At 37.3% G+C, this 26,854-nt stretch overlaps 1 protein-coding gene across 2 annotated transcripts in view; it reads left to right on the top strand.

The window, feature by feature from the left end:
• DNAJC13 (DnaJ heat shock protein family (Hsp40) member C13) overlaps nt 1-26,854 on the top strand; it is a 149,734-nt gene that overhangs the window by 61,614 nt on the left and 61,266 nt on the right. For both annotated transcript variants that reach the window (XM_060180241.1, XM_060180240.1), the window contains 9 exons: nt 494-637; nt 6,500-6,582; nt 8,058-8,211; nt 11,440-11,543; nt 11,631-11,790; nt 20,256-20,318; nt 22,812-22,913; nt 25,258-25,362; nt 26,087-26,289. In XM_060180241.1, the coding sequence (XP_060036224.1) occupies nt 494-637; nt 6,500-6,582; nt 8,058-8,211; nt 11,440-11,543; nt 11,631-11,790; nt 20,256-20,318; nt 22,812-22,913; nt 25,258-25,362; nt 26,087-26,289 (1,118 nt within the window). The remainder of the gene's footprint in view (nt 1-493; nt 638-6,499; nt 6,583-8,057; nt 8,212-11,439; nt 11,544-11,630; nt 11,791-20,255; nt 20,319-22,811; nt 22,914-25,257; nt 25,363-26,086; nt 26,290-26,854) is intronic.

Here is a 26,854-nt window from a genome sequence, read left to right as displayed (position 1 = left end):
AATAGCTTAATTTTTAAGGTCGGACAATCTCTGAGAAAATTTCTTGAACGTATTCCAAGATACGTATTCTAATGTTTACTATTAAAGTTTTAGATTTATGTTTTATTTATGATTAAATATCGATACACAAAATTGTATGATAATAGAGGTATAATTCCACATGGCTCCCAACATTCCTTCCACTGGAAACTGCAGCAGTTCTCCCAAGGTCACAAATACGGGCTGATTTCTGTTAAAAAAAATTCCCTTTTCTGTTTATCCCATTTTTTTCATCCATTCATACCTGGACATTCTTGAAAGTAATCATCTTCAAAAACTAAGTAGAAAATTTAAGACTTCATCAATAAAATTAAGATTTATTTTAGAGGTTTCTATTTTGTATCCTCACTGAGCCAAAGCAGCTGTTGTTTATCACATAAAACTTTGCTGCTCAGCTTTACTTGGATTTTTCTCATCAAGTTGTAAACAAGACCATTACAACATTATTTTACAGGATCAGTATGGGAAATTCAACAAAGTACCAGAATGGCAAAGATTAGCTGGAAAAGCTGCTAAAGAAGTTGAAAAATTTGCCAAAGAAAAAGTAGACCTTGTATTGATGCATTGGAGGGATAGAATGGGCATTGCACAAAAAGAGGTAAAATTAAAATCTGCTTCTAAACTTTTAGAAGTTCTGTATATCTTAAGTTAGCATCAGCTGTTACTGTTCACAGAAGTGGTAGTCAGATATTTCTTACTGAACATCTGAAGAAATGTCACCTAGTTCTAATTCATATATGTACATAAATTGTCCCAAATACATAGTTATAAAGATTTGGATTTTAATATAAAAATCTATCTGTGAAATTTTCTTTAATAACTTCCATTTTCCATACGTATGTATTTATATCTATTTTCTTCTCTGAATTTTGTTTTCTAGATATAAAGTCTTGTCTATGTTTTATTTAAAGCTTGACAGACATCTATTTTGGAAATGAGATTGACATTGTGTAATGAAATGCAATGTTTGTATGTAAAATTTAGCATCAAGATCAGAGCTGAAATTTTCACTCTAATCCTTCAGCACTTAGTATGTACTACAGAAACTAATTCACTAACACACATTTTTAAAAACATTTTTAATTAGTGATTTAATACTGATTTACGAAATTGGAAGACAACAGGGGTTTACTTCCACACTGTGCCCACCACCAGAGTTCTGAGCCCTTCCCTTATGAGTGGTTTAACAGTGGTTTATAAGAGTAGTCCCACACCACACTCCCATCCATTTCTGTGCCTCCCCCCTTGGTGTTAACCACCATTGTTACCACAAAGTCTTAGAAACCGATTGACTGCCTTTTTTTTTTTTTTTTTTTTTTTTTTTTTGTCAAGTGTGTGTGTGTTAGTACAGTATATTCCACATATGAGCAAAACCTTCCAATAGTGGTCTTTTACCTCCTTACTTACTTCACTAAGCATAACCACTTCTATTTATATGTATTTTGTCCTGATGGACACAATACCATCTTTTTAAATTGCATAGTAGTACTCCCTTGAGTACATGTCCTGTAACTTTTTTTATCCAGTTTAGTAGTACACATTTCTATCTCTAATGAAATGTACAGTAGTTAAGGATGATTTACGATATTCTGCAAAAGTTGACTGGATCTCATAGTTTTGTTAACCATACTTAGTGATATTTCTGTTTATCTTTTTATTTATAATAGCTGCTGCTTTGTACAACTGTTTCATTCATCAAAAAGTAATATAACTATCTCTCTACACAAACAGATTTCTTCTGTTTTTCCAGAATAAATACAAGACTCAGTACAGTAGAACAGTTGTTAGTCTTAGTCATGTGTCTCTCTAAAATTGACACCATCTTCATTTCTTTAGAACTTGAGCTTAGTGGGTTAATAGTGATTATGTGAGTGAGAGCTACAGCATAAAAAATGTTTAGACAGCCTTTAAAATGTTCTACAGAGAAAAGGCTGAACTTTGAATTAGCTAGCCTTTTTTTGACCCGACTACATCACTTATTAACCTTTATGCCAAGTTACAGACTTTTAGAACCTCACTCTTCCCTCTGACACTTACTTTCCCCATTTAGCCTATATGTCAAAGCAGCTTTATAAAATGGGGAAGCTATTGAAAGCAGTTACACTGCTGAAAATAAGGTTTTGGCATCAAGTTTTTTTTTTTTTTTGTAACATTCATGCAGCATATGCTTGAATACAAAACTTTAAAAAAATTTTTTTTAGTGTTTTTTAATATTTATTTATTCCCTTTTGTTGTCCTTATTTTATTGTTGTAGTTATTGTTGTTGTTGTTCTTGATGTCATGGTTGTTGGATAGGACAGAGAAATGGAGAGAGGAGAAGAAAACAGAGATGGGAAGAGAAAGATAAGACACCTGCAGACCTGCTTCACCGCTTGTGAAGCAGCTCCCCTGCAGGTGGGGAGTCGGAGGCTTGAACCAAGATCCTTACTCCGATCCTTGTGCTTTGCACCATGTGCATTTAACCCGATGCACTACCGCCCAGCTCCCACACAACTTTAACTGCTAATATGGGTGACATCTGTTTATCTAAAGGCAACAATTCACTGAGAAAAGAATGCATTTTTACTGCCAATAGTGTGTTATTATTGATGTATTGGTTTTATTTACCTGGATGTTACCACAAATGTATTGAAGTGAGGTAAAGCAAATTTACTGATCAATAAATTATTTAAATAGAAAACTGATTATTTTTCTGGCAGTGTACTATTTTTTAACACTGATTTCTTTCAAAAACAGTGAATAGTCTTGGTAACTGTTTTATTCATCAAAATATTGACACCAAAAATTGTAATTATCTTGCACATTAGCTAAGGTCTGCAAACTAAACAGTCAAGAAAGTTGGCTAGTTTAGAAATAAGCTGCATTTTTTATATAACCAGGATGTCTAGGAAGCCAGTTAGATTTGTAGCTGATGTTCTGTGTTTGATTAATAGTGATCTTTGGCTTATGTTTGTAAAACTTTTTGTTTACTTACTGTCCAGTTTAGGGATTTGCACCTTTAGTTAGAGCTTTTTTTGCCTAAGTCCTTAAGTCTGTCAGCTCAGTATAATGGCAAGCCAGTTGTCCTTTCTCTGTATAGAATTTAAATTTTCCTTACTATAGACTATCAGTTGCTTTTTTACAGGAAATAAGAAGGAAATGGGAATAGAAAAATGTACTTTTAAATTAATAATTTTGAAGAAAGTGTTGTTACTAAAATCAAACTTTATATACTTTAAGTGATCTTAACATAATTTTTCACTGTACTACACAGAATTAAAGTTTATTTATTATTTATTTATTGCCTTCAGGGTTATCACTGGGGCTCAGTGCCTGCACTATACGAATCAGCTCCTCCTGGAGGCCATTTTTCCCTTTGTTTTATTGGTTGGGACAAAGAGTGATCAAGAGAGGAAGAAAAGGTAGAGAGGGGGAGACAAAGATAGACCTGCTTCACCCCTTGTGAGGCAACCCTCCATGCAGTTGGGAACTGGGGGCTCAAATAGGGATCTTTACACTGGTCCTTGCACTTCGTACTATGTGCACTTAAACCTGGTGCCCTACCACCCAGCCCCCCTCAGAATTAAAATTTAGAGGAAATGTTGTATATAATATTTTTTATATTTAAGCAGCATTTAAAACTATTTACTGCAGGGGTGGAGGAAATAGTGTAATGGTTATACAAATAGATTCTCATGCCTGAGGCTCCCAGGTCTTATCAGGTTCAATCCTCAGCCTACTATAAGCCAGAGTTAAACAGTATTCTGGTAAAAAGTAAATAAATAAATATAAAATAAAATAATCTAAGACTTGCATACACTAGAATAAAAAAATTCTAATATATGTACATATATTGATATTACTGCAGGGGATAATTTATGCAGAAACATTTTCTTTATTATTTATTCATAAAATGGTAGTATTGACAAGACTATAGGATAAGAGGGATAAAACTCCATATGGTTCCCACTGCCAGAACTCCGTATCCAATCCCCTCCCTTGATAGCTTTCCTATTCTTTGTCCCTCTGGGAGTATGGACCCAGGATCATTAAGGGGTGCAGAAGGTGGGAGGTCTGGTTTCTGTAATTTCTCCCCTGTTGAACATGGGCGTTGACAGGTCGATCCGGATTCCCAGCCATTCTCTTTCCCTAGGGGTCCAGGGATCAGGGGATGTGGGACCCCAGGACACCTTGGTGGGGTACCAGGGAAGTCAGGTTGCCATCATGATAGCGTCTGGAACCTGGTGGCTAAAGGAAGAGTAAAGCTATAAAGCAGAGCAAATTGTTGACTAGTCATGAACCGAAAGACAAGAACACTGCAGATGTAGATTTGGGGTCTCCATTTTGGAAAAAGCTAGCAGGTCTATTTTAGGTCTATTCCAAGGCACTCAGGACCCTACTAGTTTTTGTCTGAGCTTGACATCTAACATGCAGGTGACTTAAGTTATTGTCTGGGGAGATGGTGTCATAATTGGAAAAAAGGGTTAGAAAGCTTGACCAGGGAAGAGAGTAGCTCCTAAATATAGGAAAGTACATAAATATTGTTAACTATAAACCCCATAGATATGATCTGAGGCCCATAGTCAGCACAGGGGCCTGTGTAACCTCTGCATCAGTGTAGGTCTGATCTGGCATTCTGTGGTCATGGCTAGGAACATTCCAGGCTGCACTATTTTCAGGACCCCTCGTCCTCACGTGATAGGTAGAGTATGTTATCCAACCTCCCTTCAGAGAATGGAACATTCCCTACCACATGTTTATCCACATTGAGTGCAAGGTCCTATAGGGTCCCACAGAGGGGTCCATTATGTTGTTCCTGATGGAGATAACTAGTGACAGTGGTGATACGGATCCACTAGAGGTCCAGGCCCACCATGTCTGTGTGGGAATCCCAGGACTCACTGACCAGGGCCCCAGGTGATGGGATGACCTGATAGTGACTAGTGAGTCATTAAATTATACCATCTCTTGCCCTTATTCAGTTTTTGTAGTCTTTATTTTGTATGACAAGGTTAGCTTTGGAGTGATTGAGGGAAGTAGGTCTAAGTAGAAACTATTTCATTAGGTACTCTGGTGTCTCTCTAGGTCTTTATACAGAAAGATTATCATGTTAAAGCACCAAAGGTACCAGGTTCATCCCCAGAAGTTAGGGTTTAAGCTGTGCTCTGATGGAGAGGAGGGAAAAAAAAGAAAACAACAAAAAACACACTGTAAAAACTTACTACATTATCCTGAGTCTTATCTATATCATCTAGTCTGTTTCTTTTTAAATATATTTTCACATCTGAAATATCAATGGGATTTTGCTTGGATCAGAGACCCACCCCCACCCCCAGAGCCCCTTGTTCTGGCTGACAGTGGTGTGCATGACTGAACCTAGGACCAGATTCTTAATCTCAAATCAATGTATAGACATCAAGGAATCTTCAGTCTTCTTTGTAGTTACAAATCTTACCACATGATGTGCCTTTTCTTTTTTCCTTCTCTCTCACTTTCTTTCTTTCTTTCTTTCTTTCTTTCTTAGTAGAAGCCGTAACTTTCTTTGAATTCTCAGAAGGGCTTTATGATAGCTTAAAATTTGAGTCACAGACTTTGAGAACACGTGGGCTTTTTTCTTCCTTAAAGTCAAGGTGTGATGTATGACACATTTGTCAAATTTACATAGTGGATAAAGGCTTGTTCTCTTACTTTTCTTTAATTTTTTTTCCATTTTCTTCTTTTACAATTAAATTCAGGACAGAAACAGTTTGGTGAGTTTAAGCCCCTGCTCCATGTGTGAAATGTTTCAAACTGCCTGGCATGTGGAATCATCTTTGATATCGTTTGTTTAATACACTTAGTTCAACCCTTACTTCACATGTGTGAATATAAATAAGTTATTTCTTGTTCATCAGCTAATCCGCTATTTGAACTTACACTTGCTCCATTTGGGCTTCGGTAGCAGTTTAATAATCCATTGTCTTCAGCACTTGCTGTTTTCTTAGGACTTCACATTAATTGCATGTCAGTGTTTGTTGACCTGGCAAGTGAGCTCACTTGGGAGAGTGCCTGCTTTGCCATTTTTGGACCCAGGTTTGAGCCTGGCCCCCATCACACTGTGGTCTGCTTTGGTGCTGTGGTCTTTATCTCTCTCCTGTCTCTGTCTTTTTCTATCCAAGCTAGATGGCCCGAGCAGCGAAGCCCCAGCAGTGACCAACCAGAAAAAGATTATTAGTCACCACAGTGAACTTAAATTGGGTATTAAAACAATGACTGTAGGCCACATGGAAAACGTTTCAGCAGCATTAAAGAAATATATGTTGACAAACTCTTCGTGTGATATAATTGAGCATCCTCACTTATATTTTATATATTGTGTTTCATTAATTTCTTTCTGAGAAAATTAGATGAGGGAAATGTTTTCATCACTCATGAAGTGATTACCTTTTTGACTGAGGCATTGACAGCATGAGCTTGAGCATGGGGGTTTTCACTTTTTCAGAATATAAATCAAAAACCAGTAGTTCTTCGAAAAAGAAGACAGAGAATTAAAATAGAAGCAAATTGGGATCTCTTCTACTACAGGTAAGCTTTCAACCTCTTTTCTAGCATAGGTTAAATTTGGCATTGCCATTGCAGGAATCATGAAGGGGTTTGGGTAGTTTTTCTGGAACTGGTAATTTATGTTCTGGGCATTTCACTGTGTCAAGATCAAGAACTAAATACTTAACTGTTTCGATGAGTGATGCTTCTGTGGAGTTTTGACCTTTCAAAGTGTGTTGACAGTTTAAGACTTACAGTGACTTTAAAGTGTTTATAAAATTTAGACCTTTAGACATGTCAATGTAGCTTAGAAATACTTAAATCTTTATCAGCTCTCTTAAGCCTTACTGGAAGTTGAATCTTGAAAAAGGTGAGTTGTGAAAACAAGGGGACTTGTATGAAGTGGTATCCAAGTTAGCCAATGTCTTGTAGTTTTCCAGTATTTTTTAATAAAGTAATTTCTACTTCGGGAAAATTTGCAAGTTTTCTATATTGGTTTACAGTTTGCAGTCTAAAACTGACATTGATTATAGTTTGAGATATCAAAGGAAAATATGTCCATTGAAAACACATTCTTTTAAAGATATATATATATATATATATATATATATATATATATATATCGTATATATATTCATTATAGTATATAGTATGGCCTAAGAATATGCCTTGTTTTTCTTCCTTAGGAATCTTTCCACTCTATTCCCCACCTCACCCCATACTCACACCTCCCCCCAAGAAGTCTGTTAGATTTTGTTATTGGCATGCTTTTAGGATTATAGCCTAAAAGTCAGTGGATGTCAAGCCCTCTGTCTTCAGATTAGACCTAAGTTCGGGTGTATTAAAATTGTTAACTTATTCCAGGAATAAGAGATTTTGAAAGTATCAGTCAGAGCTTGACAGCTTAGTAGTATTCTTTTTTTTCCCCCCTTTTGTTGCCCTTGTTGTTTTATTGTTGTAGTTACTATTGTTGTTGTTCTTGATGTCATCGTTGTTGGATAGGACAGAGAGAAATGGAGAGAGGAGGGGAAGACGGGGAGAGAACAATAAACACCTGCAGACCTGCTTTGCCTGTGAAGTGACTCCCCTGGAGGTGGGGAGCTGGGGGGGCTCAAACCAGGATCCTTACGCCTGTCCTTGCGCTTTGCACCATGTGCGCTACCGCCCGACTCCCATAGAATTATTTTTAACTGAAACTTATAATAATAGTAGTAAACACTGAAATCGAGATTTCCCTTATTTTGAAGTTAGTATAGATTTATAATTTGTTCATTTGCCTCCAACATTGTACTGTGGAAACTTGCAAATGTGAAAAAATTATAAGAATTTAATAGTCGCTGCTCAGCATCAACACTATTAGCACTTTACTGTACTTAAAAACAGATTGTGTTTTATAATTGCTAACGTTTATCAGTTGCATACTTTCGTAGCTCATTATACAATGTAGCTGTGGATATTTATAGTTATTTTTTAAGTGCTGTTATTTTCTGTTAATTTCTGACTGTATGTGTTTTCAGGTTTGGTCAGGATCATGCCAGGTCAAACCTAATTTGGAATTTCAAAACACGAGAAGAACTGAGAGATAGCCTTGAATCTGAGATGCGAGCATTTAACATTGACAGGGAGCTTGGCAGTGCTAGTGTGATCTCTTGGAACCACCAGGAATTTGAGGTGAAGTTTAATTTTTGTTGTTCTTTTTTTAAAAAGCATGTTACTATTCCTGAAGTTTTTTTTTTATTTTTTTATTTTTACTTAGCATAAGTCTTCAGCATTCCCTCTTATACAGCCAAGGAAATACTGGAAAATTTTAATCTTTGAGAATCATGTCGGAATTCTGATAAATTTGATCCTGTACATTTCAGATCTGTCTTTAGCTTATTTTCTCCCTTCCATTTGTTATTTTCTATTAAAAGATAGCCAGTTTCCTTTTGGTCTTTGTAGCTGGTTTAATTTTTTGTGGTAATATGATTCCAAACATTAAGCACACATGGCGCCAAGCACAAGGACTGGTGTAAGGATCCGGGTTCGAGCCCCCGGATCCCCACCTTCAGGAGCGTTGCTTCACAGGCGGTGAAGCAGGTCTCCTGGTGTCTTTCTATCTCCTTCTCTATCGTCTCCTCCTCTCTCCATTTCTCTGTGTCCTATCCAACAATGACAGCATTAATAACAACAACAATAATAACTACAATAAAGCAACAAGGGCAACAGAAAGGAAAATAAATAAATGTTTTTGTTTGTTTGTTTTTTTAAAAGCTCCTTTACTTTGGTTTCAGGAATCTGTATCTCCTAGGTTTCCCCTTCATGGTCACTCTCCCCCTACCTCCCCCCCCCCCCCCCCCCCGTTTTCTTTATTTCTTAACTGTTGAATATTGGCTGATTCAAAGGATCTGGACTTGTGTCTCTTTATATATATATATATTCTTAGTGATCTTACTAGTCCTTAAGGCTCTAATATTTATTTCCTGGTGGCTTTTAAATTTTTATCTTCAATTTCGACTTGCTTCCCTAGACTTCATACTATTGTCATCTAATTGAATATCTAATGAGCATTTAGAACTTTCTCAAACTTTATTACTGTTCTTCCTTCAAAGCTATTTCTCTTACTGTCTTTCTAAGCTTAGATAATGAGCATTCCTTGTTTTCTAGTCAAAACTCTTTGTTGTTATTTTTTTCTCTTATACTTCACTCCAATTTGTCAGCAATTTCTATTCAGTGCACCTTCAGAATTTTTCCTGAATTTTAATCCTCTTCTCTCTACAGGGTGATAACAATATCTCAGCTTACACCTTTACTTCCCTATAGTTTATTAAAAATAGAGCATTAATGTGATCTTGTTAAAATTAGTAAGCAAACAGGGAGTCAGGCGGTAGTGCATCGGGTTAAATGCAGGTGGTGCAAAGCGCAAGGACTGGCATAAGGATCCTGGTTTGAGCCCCCGGCTCCCCACCTGCAGGGAAGTCCCTTCACAGGCGGTGAAGCAGGTCTGCAGGTGTCTGTCTTTCTCTCCCCCTCTCTGTCTTCCCCTCCTCTCTCCATTTCTCTCTATCCTATCAAACAATGATGATGTCAATAACAATAATAACTACAAAACAAGGGCAACAAAAAAGAATTAAATAAATATTTTAAAAATCTTTAAAAAAAAAGTAAGCAGACCATGTCATTTCTCCATTTAAACCCTCCAGTGCCCCTGTGGCTTCCCACCTGGGCTTGTAAAGCTTCGGTCCTTAAGATAACTTTAAAAGACGACATCTTTAGTGATTTTTTTTTTTTTTTTGTAAATTAATGATTTAATAATGGCTTATAAGATTACAGGGGTATATTTATACACCCAACCCCAGAGTCTCTCTTGCTTACTCTCTGTATCCCCCCCCCCCCCCAGCATTTTCTTTTTGATTTTATTTCCTGCTATACAAGCTCTTACTTATGCCTAGGTAGTCTTCCCTTCTATAGTAATGCAGCTCCTCCTCCCTGCAGTTTTCTTGAGGCTTTTTTTTTTTTTAGATTTATTGATTTATGATAACAAGAAGGAGAAAGAAGAAACAAACGAAAGTATTAGTCTGGCGCTTGCAATGCCGGGAATTAAACTCAGAACATTATGATTGTAAGTTCATTGTTTTAACCACTGCACTCAAGAGAGCTCTGCCTTTCCTGGGCATCCTGTTTTAGCCTTTGCGGGGCACCCTGTTTCAAAATGCAGCCCTCTTTACTTTGTCCCTTCTGCTTCTCCCTCTTCCCTGCCTGAATTCATGTTATCAATTAATCATACATTTTTTGTCTGCTAATTCAGTAAGGTCAGAAATCTGATTTTAGTTACTTGAATCCCTGATGACTAGAATTATACATATTATACACAGTAACAGATAATTAGCAGAAGTTGAATCAATTCAGTGTTCAGAGTTTGTAGAAAAACAGTAAAATTATAATACATGTATATATGTGTGTGTGTATACACACACACACACATACATACTTGGTTTTACATAGTTCATGTTTTCAGAAGTCAGTTATTTTAGACTTTCCAAAAGTTTAGGATTCCTTTTTGTAATTTTTGTAAATTATTTCCAAGAAAATTTCCTTAAAATTAAATGTGTGTGTGTGTGTGTGTATATGTATATCATAAATTGTGGTTGGCTTGCTGGAAGTACAGAAGACCTTAAGTGGTGTGTCTGGGTTGTGTGAGAACTGTCTTGTAAATCTTTCTCTGTAGTAAAACATTGGGGGGGGGGGAAGCATGTGTAAGCTGAGCAAATAGTGTGTATGTGGTGCAGAACAGTAAACTAATAAAGTATAATTGCATATAAATGAAAATAAAAAATATCTTTTAAACTGAGGCAGGTTATCCCCTAATTATCTTGATTTTCCCCCTGTTATAGCTTCATAAATGCTATGTAGTCTTAATAGTTTCTTAATCAGTAAGACTTATATTCATAATACTGGTAATTCTGATTCAACATGTAGTTCAGTAGTCATATTAATAAAGTGAATTGCATTATATTTTTTAATATTTATTTATTCCCATTTGTTGCCCTTGTTATTTTATTGTTATTATTGTTGTTGCTATTGATGTCATTGTTGTTGGAGAAAGGAGGGGAAGACAGGGGCGGGGAAAGAAAGACACCTGCAGACCTGCCTCACCACTTGTGAAGCGACTCCCCTGCGGGTGGGGAGCCAGGGGTTCGAACCGGGATCCTAACACCAGTCCTTGTGCTTTGAACCACCTGTACTTAACCTGCTGCGCTACTGCTCGACTCCTGCTTTATATTTTTAAGATATGATTTTTTTTCCAGTTAAGGCTATCTTTTCAAGGGGAGGGACAAAACAACTTTAAACTAAAAGAATTGTAATTATGAAGACATTGCTCCTACTCTTGTATAATGTCATTTCCTTTTATTAATAAAGGTTAGGTATGATTGCCTGGCAGAGGAAATCAAAATAGGAGACTATTACCTTAGATTACTGTTGGAGGAAGATGAGAATGAAGATAGCGGATCAATTAAGAAATCGTAAGCTTCTCTTCATAATGTGTTTCATCTGTTTTCATCATTAACTGTATGGCTATTTCTATTGTGAACATTTTCTTTTAAATCTAGGTATGAATTTTTCAATGAGCTCTATCATCGTTTCCTGCTCACTCCAAAAGTAAACATGAAGTGTTTATGTTTACAAGCCCTCGCTATTGTTTATGGAAGATGTCATGGAGATATAGGCCCTTTTGCAGATACAAAATATATCATTGGAATGTTAGAAAGGGTAAGAATCATTCAGGGAAATGGCTGTATGATAGTGCTTTGGGGAGTTTTTTCAAAACTAAATATAAACTGGTTTGATAACATTACTACAACTTTCTGTATAGATATTTAATGGATAATATGCCTATTTTAATATGTCAGATGAACAGGAAAATATCTGCTAGTTATTTTTGTTTTGTTTTTCTTTTCTTTTTTTTTTTAAGTAAGGTTATTTTTATTTTCACATCATGTTTTGTTTACATGAAAGATGCTAGAGAACAACATCTAGAATTAATAAATGCATTACTAAGGTCATATAGTATAAAATTAAATTTAAAACATCAAGGGATTTGGGTGGTGCCGCAGCGGGTTAAGTGCACATAGTAGGAAGCGGAAGGAAGCACCCGCGAAAGGGTCTGGGTTTGAGCAGCCGGCTGCCCCCCCGGGTCTTTTCACAAACGGTGAAACAAGTCTGCTAGTGTCTTTCTCTCTCTGTTTTCCCCTTCTGTCTCAATTTCTCTCTGTTCTATCTAATAAAATGAAAAAAGAAGAAAAAAAAAAAAAAAGACCGCCAGGATAGTGGATTCTTTTTTTTTTTTTAATTTTTTATTAAGAAAGGATTAATGAACAAAAACATAAGGTAGGAGGGGTACAACTCCACACAATTCCCACCACCCAATCCCCATAACCCACCCCCTCCCCTGATAGCTTTCCCATTCTCTAGCCCTCTGGGAGCATGGACCCAGGGTCGTTGTGGGTTGCAGAAGGTAGAAGGTCTGGCTTCTGTAATTGCTTCCCCACTGAACATGGGTGTTGACTGGTCGGTCCATACTCCCAGTCTGCCTCTCTCTTTCCCTAGTAAGGTGTGCCTCTGGGGAAGCTGAGCTCCAGGACACATTGGTGGGGTCTTTTACTGCTTTAACAACCTATTTGCCAACCTTAAAATAAGATTATCTGGACATCTGTGTAAAAGAAATGGCGATCTTCAGAGTTCTTTGTACTGTACTTTTGGTTTTGCATTTTGGAAAAAAAAAAATCTTAAATGAAATGAGCCTACTAAAATTCCAAATGTGGAGATAGTGAAACAATAACTAGTCAGGGAAACTCGAGCAGGTGTATTTCTTTTTTTTTTTCTTTTTAAGTATTATAGTTTATTGTATAAAAATTCTTTTTTTTCCTTTTTATTTATTTATTTTAAAAACAGACATTAACAAAACCATAGGGTAAGAGGGGTACACCTCCACACAATTCCCACCACCAGATCTCCGTATCCCATCCCCTCCCCTGACAGCTTTCCTACTCTATCCCTCTGGGAGCATGGACCCAGGGTTGTTGTGGGTTGCAGAAGGTGGAAGGTCTGGCTTCTGTAATTGCTTCCCCGCTGAACTTGGGCTTTGACTGGTCAGTCCATACTCCCAGCCTGCCTCTCTCTTTCCCTAGTAGGGTGAGGCTCTGGAAAAAGCTTGTCATTTACCACAAGCATGCTCCTCGAGGAGAAAGAAGAAGCTGATAGTTCATCCATCATGTAGCTCACATTTCAGTGGTACATAGTTGTTGCTGAATTTTAATCTTTCATTTGTGTTTACATTCTTTTACATAGATTAATCTCGCTATCCATGAGCTGCCTTAGAAAGAGCCATATTCTTCTCCCCCACCCACCCCAGAGTCTTTTATTTTGGTGCCATACGCCAATTCCAGTTCAGGTTCTACTTGTGTTTTCTCTTCTAATCTTGTTTTTCAACTTCTGCCTGAGATTGAGATCATCCCATCTTCATCCTTCTGTTTCTGACTTATTTCACATAACATGAATTTTTCAAGGTCCATCCAAGATCGGCTGAAAACGGTTACCATTTTTAATAGCTGAGTAGTATTCCATTGTGTACATATACCACAACTTGCTCAGCCATTCATCTGTTGTTGGACACCTGGGTTGCTTCCAGGTTTTGGCTATTACAGATTGTGCTGCTAAGAATGTATGTGTACACAGATCTTTTTGGGTGGGTGTGTTGGGTTCCTTAGGATCTATCCCAAGGAGAGGATGGGATAGGTCCATTTCTAGCCTTCTGAGAGTTCTCCAGACTGTTGTTCTCCACAGAGGTTGGACTAATTGATATTCCCACCAGCAGTGCAGGAGGGTTCCTTTGATCCCACAACCTCTCCAGCATTTGCTGCTGCTGTTACCTTTTCTGGTTTATGGTGGTGCGGGGGGATTGAACCTGGGACTTCAGAGCCTCAGGCAAGAGACTCTTTGCATAACTATTATGCTATCTATCCCCACCTACCTTTTCTGATGAATGACATTCTCACAGGAGTGAAGTGGTATCTCATTGTCATCTTTATTTGCATTTCTCTGACAATCGAAGACTAGGAGCACTTTTTCATGTGTTTCTTGGCCTTTTGGATCTCATCTGTGGTGAATATTCTGTCCATGTCCTCTCCCCATTTTTGGATGGGGTTATTTGTTTTCTTGTTGTTGAGTTTGGCAAGCTCTTTATATATTCTGGTTATTAGCCTCTTGTCTGATGTATGGCATGTAAAGATCTCCCATTCTGTAAGGGGTCTCTTGGTTTGGGTGGTGGTTTCTTTTGATGTGCAGAAGCTTTTTAATTTGATGTAGTCCCATAGGTTTATGCTTGCCTTAGTCTTCTTTGTAATTGGAGTTGTTTCATTGAAGATGTCTTTAAAATTTATGCAGAAAAGAGTTTTGCCAATATTTTCCTCTAAGTATCTGTTAGTTTTTCTGGCCTAACATCCAAGTCCTTGATCCACTTGGAATTTACATTTGTATTTGGTGAAATATATAGTGGTTCAGTTTCATTCTTCTGCAGGTTTCTTTTTTTTTTTTAATTTTTTATTTATAAAAAGGAAACATTTGAAAAAACCATAGGATAAGAGGGGTACAGCTTCACACAGTTCCCACCACCAGAACTCTGTATCCCATCCCCTCCCCTGATAGCTTTCCTGTTCTTTATCCCTCTGGGAGTATGGACCCAAGGTCACTGTGGGATGCAGAAGGTGGAAGGTTTAGCTTCTATAATTGCTTCTCCGCTGAACATGGGCATTGACAGGTCAATCCATATTCCCAGCCCCCCTCTCTCTTTCCCTAGTGGGGCAGGGCCCTGGGGAATTGGAGCTCCAGGACACATTGGTGGGGTTGTCTATCCAGGGAAGTCTGGTTGGCATCATGCTAGCATTTGGAACCTCGTGTTAACATACAAAGCCAAATAAATTGTAGACCAATCATAAACCTAAGGGCTGTAATAATGCAGATGAAGAGTTGTGGGGTCCTCCATTCTGTAGATAGCTAGTAGGCATATTTTAGTTAAATTACAAATGGTCTGTGGCTATACTATTTTTTTTTCTTTTTTCTTTTTGCCCCTGAGCCTGAAATCTGATATGCCAGTAGATCCAAGTTATTGTCTGGGAAGTTGATGTCACAGCTGGAAAAAGGACCAGAAAGCTGGATCGGGGAAGAGAGAAGCTCCCTAATATGTGATAAGGGTATAGATGTTGTTGACTGTCAACCCCATTGATTTGATGTGATCTGGGACCCATACTTAGCTTAGGAACCTATGTGATCTCTGCATCCCTCTAGATCTGATCTTCTGCATGTTTCAACCCATTTTTTCCAACACTGTTTGTTGAAGAGAATCTGCTTTCCCCATTTAGTAGTCTGCGCATCTTTGCTGAAAATTAGATGTCCATAGGTGTGGGGGCTTAAGTCTGGGCTCTCAGTTCTATTCCACTGGTTAGTGTGTCTATTCATGTTTGAGTACCAAGCAATTTTGATGACAATGGCCCTATAATACAATTGGAGATATGGGAGTGTGATGCCTCCAGTTCTGTTCTTTCTTAAGATTGTTTTGGCAATTCTAGGTCTTTTCTGGTTCCAGATAAACATTTGCAGCATTTGTTCTATTCTCCTAAAAAATGTGGTTTGGATCTTGATGGGGATAGCATTAAATTTGTAGATGGCTCTGGGTAGGATGTTCATTTTGATGATGTTAATTCTTCCAACCCATGAACATGGAATATCTTTCCACTTTTTTGTGTCTTTTTCAGTTTCCTTGAGTAGTGATTCATAACTTTCTGGATATAAGTCTTTCACTGCTTTGGTTAGGTTTACTCCTAGATATTTTATTGTTTTTGTTGTTATAGTAAAAGGAATTGATTTCTGGATTTCAACTTCTTCTAACTTAGTGTTTGCATAGAGGAATGCCACTGACTTTTGAATGTTAATTTTGTAGCCTGAAATCTTACTGTATTGCCTGATGATTTTCAAAAGTGTCTTGCTGGATTCCTTAGGTTTTTCTGTGTTTACTATCATGTCATCTGAAAAATAGGGAGAGTTTGACTTCTTTTCAAATCTGCATGCCTCTAATTCCTTGCTCCTGCCTGATTGCTATGGCAAGAACTTCCAACACTATGTTGAATAGTAATGGTGATAGTGGGCAGCTCTGTCTAGTACCTGATCTGAGGGGGAATGCTTCCAGTTTTTCACCATTAAGTATGATGTTGGCTGTAGGTTTGCTATATATAGACTCCACTATCTTGAGGAATTTTCCATATATTCCCATTTTTTGTAGTGTTTTGATCATGAAGGGATGTTGTATTTTGTCAAAGGTTTTCTCTGCATCTATTGATATGACCATGTGGTTTTTGGTCTTGCTTTTGTTGATGTGGTGGATCACGTTGATTTACGAATATTAAACCAACCTTGCATCCCTGGGATAAACCCCACTTGGTCATGATGAACCATCTTTTTAATATACTGCTGTATCTGTTTGACTAGAATTTTGTTCAATATTTTAGCATCTATGTTTATCAGAGATATTGGTCTGTAGTTTTCATTTTTGGTTGTGACTCTGTCTGCTTTTGGTATCAAAGTGATGTTGGCTTCATAGAAGCTGGCAGGGAGTATTCCAGTGTCTTCAGTCTTCTGGAAGACTTTTAAAAGTAGAGGTATTAATTCTTCTTTGAAGGTTTTGTAGAATTCATTTCTAAAACCATCTAGTCCAGGACTTTTATTTTTGGGAAGGTTTTTGATAACTGTTTCAATTTCATTAGCTATGATGGGCCTGCTCATGTTATCTAGTTCTTCCAAAATTTAGTTTTGGAAGTTCATAGGTATCTAGGAAATCATCCATTTCTACCAGGTTCTCTAGCTTGGTGACATATAGTTGTTCATAGAAGCCTCGCATGATATGTTGAATTTCTATGGTGTCTGTTATGATATTTCCTCTTTCATTTATGATCTGATTTATTTGGGTCTTCTCCCTTTTTTGTTTTGTGAGTCTGGCTAAAGGTTTGTCAATTTTGCTGACTCTTTCAAAGAACCAACATTTACTTTTTTTGTATCTTTTGTATGGTTTTCTTATTCTCAATGATATTTATTTCTGCCCTAACTTTAGTGATTTCTGTCCTTCTGGTTGCTTTAGGGTTCCTTTGTTCTTCTTCTTCTAGGTCTTTTAAGATGTGCAGTCAGGCTGTTTATTTGTGCTTTTTCTTGTTTCCTAATGTGTGCTTGTATGGCTATGAACTTCCCTCTCAGTACTGCCTTAGCTTGTGTCTTCGTTTTCATTGAACTCTCGAAACATTTTGATTTCTTCCTTGATTTCTTCTTTGACTCAGTAGTTGTTAAGGAGTGTACTGCTGAGCTTCCACATTTTGGGACTCTTACTAGTCTTTTGTTGATTTTTAAGTGCTAGTTTAATTCCACTGTGGTCTGAGAAGATGCTTGGGATGATTTCAATGCTCTTGGATTTGCTGATGCTGTCTTTGTGGCCTAACATATGGTGTATCCTTGAAAATGACCCCTGTGGAGTAGAATGTGTTTTCCAGTTTCTTGGGATGAATGACTCTAAAAATGTCCAATAGTTCTAGTTTATCTGTCTCTTCATTTAGCTCCCTTATGTCTTACTGATTTTCTGCTTGGATTATCTGTTAAGTTGAGAGAGTGGGGTATTGAAGTCCTCTACTATTAGTGTGTTGCTGTTAATATATTGCTGTAGCTTTTTCAGTAGATGTTTGATGTATTTAGATGGCTTCTCATTGGGTGCATAGATGTTAATAATTGTTATGTCCTCGATTGACTGATCCACTGAGCATTAAGTAGTGTCCATCCCTATCTTTTAAAATTTTATTGATTTTAAAGTCTGTCATGTCAGATATGAGAATAGCTGTTCCTGCCCTTTTTTGTGGGCCATTGGCCTGTATGATAGTTTTCCATTCTTTCACTTTGAGTCTGTGTTTGTCTTGTTGAGTTAGCTGGGTTTCCTATAGACAGCATATTGTTGGGTTGTGTTTTCTGATCCATCTTCCTACTCGGTGCCTATTCATAGGTGAATTCAGGCCATTGACATTTATTCATATCATTGATATCAAAGATTGAAGATATTTAACACCATTCATGTAGAGTTTTAGAGTGTTCTGATATATGGCCTATTTATGGTGGTCTGAGTGTTTATAGGAGACCTTTCAGAGCTTCTTTCAGGGCAGGCTTGCTGATAGTTGATTCCTTCAACTCTTGCTTGTCTGAGAAGGATTTTATGTCTCCATCTAGTCTAAATTACAGTCTAGCAGGATACAGTAGTCTTGGTTGAAAGCATTTCTCATTGAGTACTCACTAGACATCTTGCCATTCTCTGCTGGCCTGTAGTGTTTGTGTGGAGAAGTCTGCTGCTAATCTTATGGGTTTTCCTCTGTAGGTGACTCTTTGTTTTTCTCTTTCAGCCTTCAGGATCTTTTCTTTATCCTTATTCCTTTCCATTTTAAATATGATGTGTCTTGGTGTTTTTAAGTCTGGGTTAATTCTGTTTGGGACCCTCTGGGCTTCTTGAGTCTTTATGTCTTTGATGTTGTCTAGACTAGAGAAGTTTTCAGCTATTATGTCTTAAAGAATGCTTTGTTCCCCTCCCTCTCTTTCTTCCTCTGGTAAGTCAGTAATGCATATATTATTTCTTTTGAAGTCATCCCATAGGTCTCTGTTGTTGTTTTTTTCAGTATATCTTAATCTCTTTTTGAGATCTCTTCTTTTTTAGTTGTCTCTAATTAATCCTTGATCTTGCTAATTCTCTCTTCAGCCTCATTGATTCTATTCTCTCTTCCCTCTACTGTTTTCTGGAGTTCACCTATTTTGTTGCCCTGTTCTGATACTGTTTTAATTTGTTCAGCTAGTTGTCTTCTTAGCTCAGCTATTTCAGCTTTCAGCTCTCTAATAACCTTGAAATAATTAGTGTTTTCTTCCAGGGTCTCATATGTTGTTTCTGCATTTCTGATGACAATTCTTTGAAACTCTTTACTCACTCCTGTGATTATTTCCTTAACTACTGTTTGGATGTTGACCTCATTATTTTGTCTTTCAACCTTTGGGGAGCTTCTAGCTGGACTCTTGTCTTGGCTCATTTCTCCAATATTTCTTCTTGTTGGTTTAACCATTTTATATAGTATCTTATGAGGTCCCTCTCTCAGGACTTTTCAAATTACTGATCACTCTTGCCTGGATTGACTTGTGTGGAAGTAAGGTAATTAAAGGGTCCACAGTTGTGGAAGTTGACACTTACTTACACTTACAAATACTATTGAAATAGTATTTTAATCCCTGAGGTCCAGCTCAGTGGCTTAAAAGCCTCTTATTCTTCTTCTTCCCTGTAGGCTATGGGAGCCTGGGGGCTTTTAAACTATAAGGCTTCTTAGCTTAAGCACTGACTCCTGACCAAGAGATAAAGCAGGGTGGGACAGAGATAATCCATTGATTATAAAAGAGACTTTCACAGCCCCACTGCTAGTCCAGGGAGGTACTGATTTTTTCCCTGAGTTTCCTTGTTTGGTCTCTGTCCCCTGGTGTCAGCACAGGGCCTCCCTGCCGCTGCTCTTGATTCTGAGGGCAATAGCAATGCAGACTCACAGTTGCATTTGGTGAGTCTCAGGGGAGTCTTCTCCCTTCAGCTGTCACCTTGTTGGTGAAACAGACTGGAGGTGTTGCCTCAACAGGTCAAGTGCCAGACTGTTACCAGCCATGTAATCTCTCCCTAGACTCCTCTCTGTCCACAGGCCACATGTGTTTGCACTCACCGGTGATTTGGTGGGTTCCTGAAATCATTCTAGTCCTATCTTGTTGCGGTCCCAGGTGGTCTCAATTTGGCATTCCTAGTTGACTCGGGACAGGAGAGGAGAGAAACACAGCTGCTGCTGCTCTGTAGCCCTGCCTCTGGAAGTCCCCTTATTTCTTAATTTTAAATACACTATTAATGCTATATAAAAATAGCACTTAGGACTTTAAAAAGATCTGCCTTTCTAGAACAATTAGGCATTCAAGGAAATGTATAAAATGTCAAAGAATATAAGACTGAGGAAACAAAGTTGTTGATATTATCATTTTCTTAATATTTGCAAGTTAACATTTCTTACCAGCTGTTAGTTGGTGCTAGCCAGTGATTAATTTTCATGTATCTTTTTACTGCTGACTAACTTCATTTTTTTCAACAGTGCACAGATAAACTTGAACGAGACAGATTGATCCTCTTCCTTAACAAGTTGATCCTTAATAAGGTATACTATTTCTTTTTTTTTTTTTTTTTTCAAAATTCTTTTATTATCTTTATTTACTGGGTAGGGATAATGAGAAGTCTAGAGGGAAGGGGGAGAGAGACACCTATAGCACTGCTTCACCACTTGCAAAATCTTTCCCCCTGCAGGTGGGGACCAGGGTTTCAAAACCAGGTCCGTGGGCACTGTAACATGTACACTCAACCAGGTGCACCACCTGGCCCCATGGTAAACTATTTTTAATGAATATCTTCTTATTGTTTAGCATTCTTAGCTTCTGGGGGAAAAACTTGCCAAATAATTCCTTCCATTGTGCCCTTGTTTACGGACAAGTACTAGATAAACAAATGAGAATAAATCTGAATGATTAATAAGAAAACTAGAATTGATAGCTGATTTCTCATTATGAATCTTCTTCTTGTTTACTTTTTCATTTTTGTCTACCCAATTATTCATTGTATAGAGACAGAAATAGCAAAGGGGGAGATAGAGGAGAACAGGAGAGAAAGACAACTGGAGCACTGCTTTGCCACTTTTGAAGCTTTCCCCCTACAGGCAGAGACTGGGGCTTGAACCAGGGTCCTTGTGAATTTGTAGTGTGTGCGCTCAAATGGGTGCGCCACTTCAGTCTCTCAGCATGAAATCTTTAGCATAAGATGGAAGTTTTAAAATATATCAATAAATATATTTTGTTGAAAGTAGTTTGAATGTGTCAAATACGGAGTCCTTTTCTCTTTGAATTTTCTTTAAAATAGAGGTTCATGTTAGTTTCTACTAAGAATTCATAGTCATATAAACTTAATTCATAGTTGTATGATATTGAGGTGAGTCTGATAATATTTTTATACTTAAACTAATTTGTTTAGATTTAGCCTTTTTTATATGTAATGGAAATATTTTGAGGTGAAGCATAATTACATTATAGGAAAATTTAACTTAAATTTTAGTTGGCCTCTAAGAAATTGTCACTTTTTACATTAAGTATAAAAAATAAACGAGACTAGGTTGCTAGAATGCACAAAGACCCAGTTGTAAACTCTGATCCCTCACGGGTGCTCCTGCAGTGTGAAGCTTCACTCGCTGTGAAGTGATGCTGCAGTGTTTCATCTCTTTCCCTTTCTTACTTTTTTTTTTTAGAATTTTTATATTTATTTATTTTCCCTTTTGTTGACCTTGTTTTTGTTGTTGTTGTTATTATTTTTGTTGTTGTTGTTATTGTTAGATAGGACAGAGAAATGGAGAGAGGAGGGGAAGACAGAGAAGGAGAGAGAAAGACACCTGCAGACCTGCTTCACTGACTGTGAATGGACTCCCCTGCAGGTGGGGAGCCGGAGGCTCAAACCAGGATCCTTAACACCGGTTCTTGAGCTTTGCGGCACCTGCGCTTAACCCGCTGCACTACTGCCCGACTTCCCCCCTTTCTTACTTCTTAAAGTATCACACCATTTGTCTATCTAAACAAAAGCTGGGAACAGTAAATTGTGCAGGTAATTTATTTTTTTCCAGCAAAATAACTCTGGGGGCAAAACAAAACCACACAATCTCAAATATACACATACGAAAGTATTGAATATATTAAAATAAACTGGAACCTTTTAAGATTTTTGACGTTGCAGATTTTATTCTGATTTTTTTTTAAGCTTGAAAAAAGATGGGGGGTCAGGCGGTAGCACAGTGGGTTAAGCACATATGGCGCGAAGTGCAAAGACCTGCGTAAGGATCCCTGTTTGAGCCCCTGGCTCCCCACCTGTAGGGGAGGGTCACTTCACAAGTGGTGAAGCAGGTCTGCAGGTGATTATCTTTCTCTCCCCTGTCTTTCCCTCCTCTCTCCATTTCTCTGTCCTATCCAACAACAATGACCACAATGATAAAAGTAAAAAAGAAAAATGCAAGATGGTTATAGATCCAAAGAGTGGTCATGTGTATTGCTTTAACTAGATTGTTGTTATTTTGTTTTGTTCAACATATATAAACATTCTTCATGTCATCTGCTCATATAGTTTTGGCCTTTATATAAGATCAGTACCATTCAAGGTGGTATGACCATAGAAATTTTGCCATTAATCTTTATATAAATCCCTATTCCTTGAACACAAAATCCTCAACATACCATTTGTGCTAGTTATTCTCAGATTTCAAATATCATTTTCTTTGAGAAGTTTTATTAGTAGTGTTTTAAATTATATAAAAATGTTTTTGTCTTTTTATGTTTCATTTTGTGTTCTCTATCCCTATTTTTATTTGTTGCACTTTGATTATAAGTGAGATCACTTGATATTCTTCTCTTTTTGAGTCATCTCACTTAACAATGTCGAAATGAAATGTGGACTGGTCATGCTGCATTGTACCAAAGCAAAGTACTTTGGGGAAAGATATGGAGGGAGGGGCAGATGAGAACTGGGGTCCTGGTGCATGATGAAATTGTACCGCACTGCAGAGCATTCACCCTCCTCAAAAAAAAAATTTTTTTTCTTAAAAAATGTTTTTGTCCTTTAGAAAAATGTCAAAGATCTCATGGATTCAAATGGAATTAGAATCCTGGTGGACTTGCTTACCCTCGCACATCTCCATGTGAGCCGAGCCACAGTACCACTGCAAGTAAGTGCTTTATCTAGGTTTTTTAAGTAAAATAGTCTCCAAGTCTGTTTTTAGGGTAAAAAAAAAAATCATAGGAACATGAAAATATGAACATATTACTTGACTCGTTAATATTAGTGTCTGGTTTACATAAAAATAAAGTTAACTATAACAACCCTAAGTGAACAGTGATGATCCAGTTTAAGTTTTTCAGTTTATCTGTTGCCTTTTTCAAAAGATTATTTATTTGTTTTGTTTTTTAACATAAGAGGAGAGAGAGAGAAACAAACATAGACAGAATGAAAACATCATTCTGGCACATGAGATGCCAGGAACCAAACTCGTGCTTCCAAGTTCAAAGGGAGAGAGACCAGATTTTGGCAATTTATGATGCTTTGACTTCGTCTTTCTTGTTATTCATGCCAGATGGAACCCAGGGCCTCATATACACTGAGTCATCTCCGTGAGCCTCTCTTTTTTTCCTTTAAAATAACTTAAAATAATTTTATTGGGGGAGAGGAGGGTTTATAGTTTACAGCCCAGTTCTTAACACATGGCTATAATATCTCATTTCCCCTTGATAAGGGTCTGTAAAATACTCTTACCTCCGACTTGGGTTCCCTCCACCATCATGGCACCAGGACCCCAAAGCCCCTGCCCTTCCCAAAACTTCCTTCCCAGAAACTTTTGCTTTGGTGCAATATAAAGTGACTGTTGGCGAACTTATCTTGAAACAAGATGAACTTCAGAATTTAAAGTGAATGCATATGTATGTAACTAGAAGTTTTAGCATTGGCAACTATTGAGAATCCTAATGGCCTTATGTAAGCCAATCAGTAAGAAGAGTCACAAACCAAAGCTTCTTCTAATACCTAACTTATAGGGACATCTGCACTTTGAGCTCATTGGTGGGCTTTTGTATATGTATTATGCTTTGCTTTTGTTTATTTACTCTCCCAAAGTGAGATCTGTCAAGTTAGATATTGGCTGAATTGTGAACAAAAACACTAAAAGTATATGACATTTTCTTTTATCAGGTATGAATAGTAGTAGTCATGATGCCATTGCAATTTACCAAGTATTGTTATCCAAAATGTGTTAACTCTTTAAATCCCCCAACAGCTGAGGAAACAGAGGAACAGTAGGTTAAATATATTACCCAAAAACACCCAAGGACAGAGCCAGAGTTAACACCCAGAAATCTTACCTGCCTTTCTATATCACCTCTCCATATGAGTCTAGCTGAAATCTTATAGTAATGAAGGTATTTAATGAGCATGTAGCAACATTCTCACTATGAAATAGAGCCAAAAATGTCTGGTCAGCCGAAGGTCTGTAAAATCCTACAACCCCATCTGTGCTTGGAAAGAATGCTTTATTAAAAATGTAAAGTGGGCATTAAGCAATATGGAGGCAGAGATATACCCGTCTCAAACCCACCTCTCCCCCATTGGTTTTTCACCCCTTTACAAAGTTTTTCCGGTGTCAACTTTGTGTTCCCAGGCATGTCAACTCCATGCTGTGCAGTAACTTCTCATTGTTTTCAGGTGTGGAGGTTGGGGGACTGGAAGCTTCTGTTGCTAGGCCCACAGGCTGGAGAAAAGCTGGGGTCCCTTCTAATGATTTCTTGCTTGGTTACAACTAGATAAAAACAATGATCTCTTTTCTTATAAATATTGCTATATAAAACTATTAATATTTCTTGTGATGGGAGCAGATTAATACTTACGTGGTTGTTGGCCAGGGAAATTGAGCTCAGCTGTAGAGTATAGGACCTCCTTGCCTGATTCTCCTGTTTTTTGTCCCCATAACCTTATGTGCCCTGGCTTTTCTCTTCCTCTTCCTCTCATGTGATTTAATTATATGATAAATCATTCTTTTAAAAAAGATGTGTTCAAGATCACTAAAGACTTTCCAGTTAGCATCTCAAATCTTTGATCTTGGCAAGTTTCTAAAACTTTTAGTTCAGTGGTTTTTTTTTAAATCTCTCCATAAGAGTACTATAATACTTTGAGCATGCTAATTTAAAGTTTTTGGTATATATTTATTTTAGCTATTTGCTGTGTTCTTTGCTGCTAAAGTTTTAGTATCTTGAAAATTAATGACCACCAGAAATATAAGATTTAAATTGAATTCAGTTTGGGGAGTAAGTTTAGGAAACTACTTTAAGTGCAGATTAATATAAAAGTACCTTTTGACCCATTAGGTACCTAAACTTTAACTCTTAAAGTAAGGTCAATTAAATTTTTAGGTGAATTCTAAAAAAATATAAGCCCAAGCACTTAGTTTTGTGTAGCTTTTGTGATACCTATTCTCTGAGATTCTGTTCACCTTGAAAAATGATGTAAATCTTTTTAAAACTTAGAGCAATGTAATCGAAGCTGCTCCAGATATGAAAAGGGAAAGTGAAAAAGAATGGTATTTTGGCAACGCAGACAAAGAAAGGAGTGGTCCCTATGGATTTCATGAGGTATGTGCTTTGGGAGCATTTTTATGGGATTTTTTTTAGCCTGCCTTGTGCCCTTCTGCTTAGCACATACACAATACTTGTAAACTATGTTTTGAAATATTTCATCAGCACTAAGCAGTGTCATCCCCCACATAATTTCCACATAAAGGATTAGATATGATCTATTCTTAGTCACATAATTTTGTCTTCAAATCTTGTTATTCAAAAGCTGTGGTTTATATAAATGTAGTTACCATTTGAATAATCATATCAAAAGATAATGCTTCTATGTTATGTAAACAAGTAAGTTTTAATACACAGCCTGAAATTCATTGTAACTTACTGTACAGCCCCAAAACAACTTCCCACTTAACATATGCTGACATTTGATACTGGCTTTCCATCCGTGGCTTCCCAGGCTCGATTGGCATGTAGCTAAAGATAGCTTTATAGAAGACCGTGCCTCTTACTTGGCAATTTTATCCTCCAGCATACACCATTTTTCCTTTTACTAGTCTTCCTTATGCTCTACCAGTTGGTCAACCATATGGTTATTTTCTAATGGTAGTAGCCAAATTTGAGTTCTTGTCAGCAAGAGTTTGTGGTTCATTGTAGTGGTTAATTTGCATGCTATTAGCATAATTTAGTAAAAAATTACATGTTAACATAATTTCCTATAGCATAGTAACCATTACAGACATTTGCATTGTTATTTATATGCAGTAATGACATTCCATTCATTTAGATGCAAGAATTGTGGACCAAAGGAATGTTAAATGCAAAAACCAGATGCTGGGCTCAAGGCATGGATGGATGGCGACCACTTCAGTCAATACCCCAGCTCAAGTGGTGTCTTTTAGCAAGTGGACAGGCAGTACTAAATGAAACTGAACTTGCTACACTTATATTGAACATGTTGATCACAATGTGTGGATATTTCCCAAGCAGGTGAGATGTAATTGAACATTTCTACATCAGCCAGGCACTCTAAAACATCTTGTTTTCTTCTACTCACATGAGTGCTTTGTCAGTCATAGCATGGCGTTTTTCTGGTAACTTAGAGTAGAGATGTTCTATTTATAACCTTGGCAGAATGCTGCTTTGAATTTTGGAACACAGTGAAATAAATGTAAAAAAAAAAGTAATAATCTGCAAATTGTATCAATAAAAGAACTGAAAAAAAAACTTTCTGTAGACTTCTAAATTGAGGCTTACTAATAGTACTGGAGAAATAGTGACAGTTCATGTGGATCAAGTCTGAACACTTTGATAGAAACATAGTGTAGTCAACAGTGACAAGCATGGGCTTCTCCTGAGTCAGGATGGTCACTCCTGGTATACATGAGCCTAACAAGCTCAGATGCTTCTCCACTTAACTAGGAGAGGTGAGAAGTTGTTCCACATCGATAGTCATGATTATAGTCTTCACATGGATTATTTCAATCTTTTGTTAAATTTTTGCATCCTTTCATGGTGGAGGAGGACTTAAGACAGTGATGCGATTAGTGTGTAT

Source organism: Erinaceus europaeus, chromosome 21 (genome assembly GCF_950295315.1).
Source record: "Erinaceus europaeus chromosome 21, mEriEur2.1, whole genome shotgun sequence".
Taxonomy (NCBI): domain Eukaryota; kingdom Metazoa; phylum Chordata; class Mammalia; order Eulipotyphla; family Erinaceidae; genus Erinaceus; species Erinaceus europaeus.
Note: the sequence above shows the minus strand (reverse complement) of the source record. Positions and strands in the feature narration are given on the sequence as shown.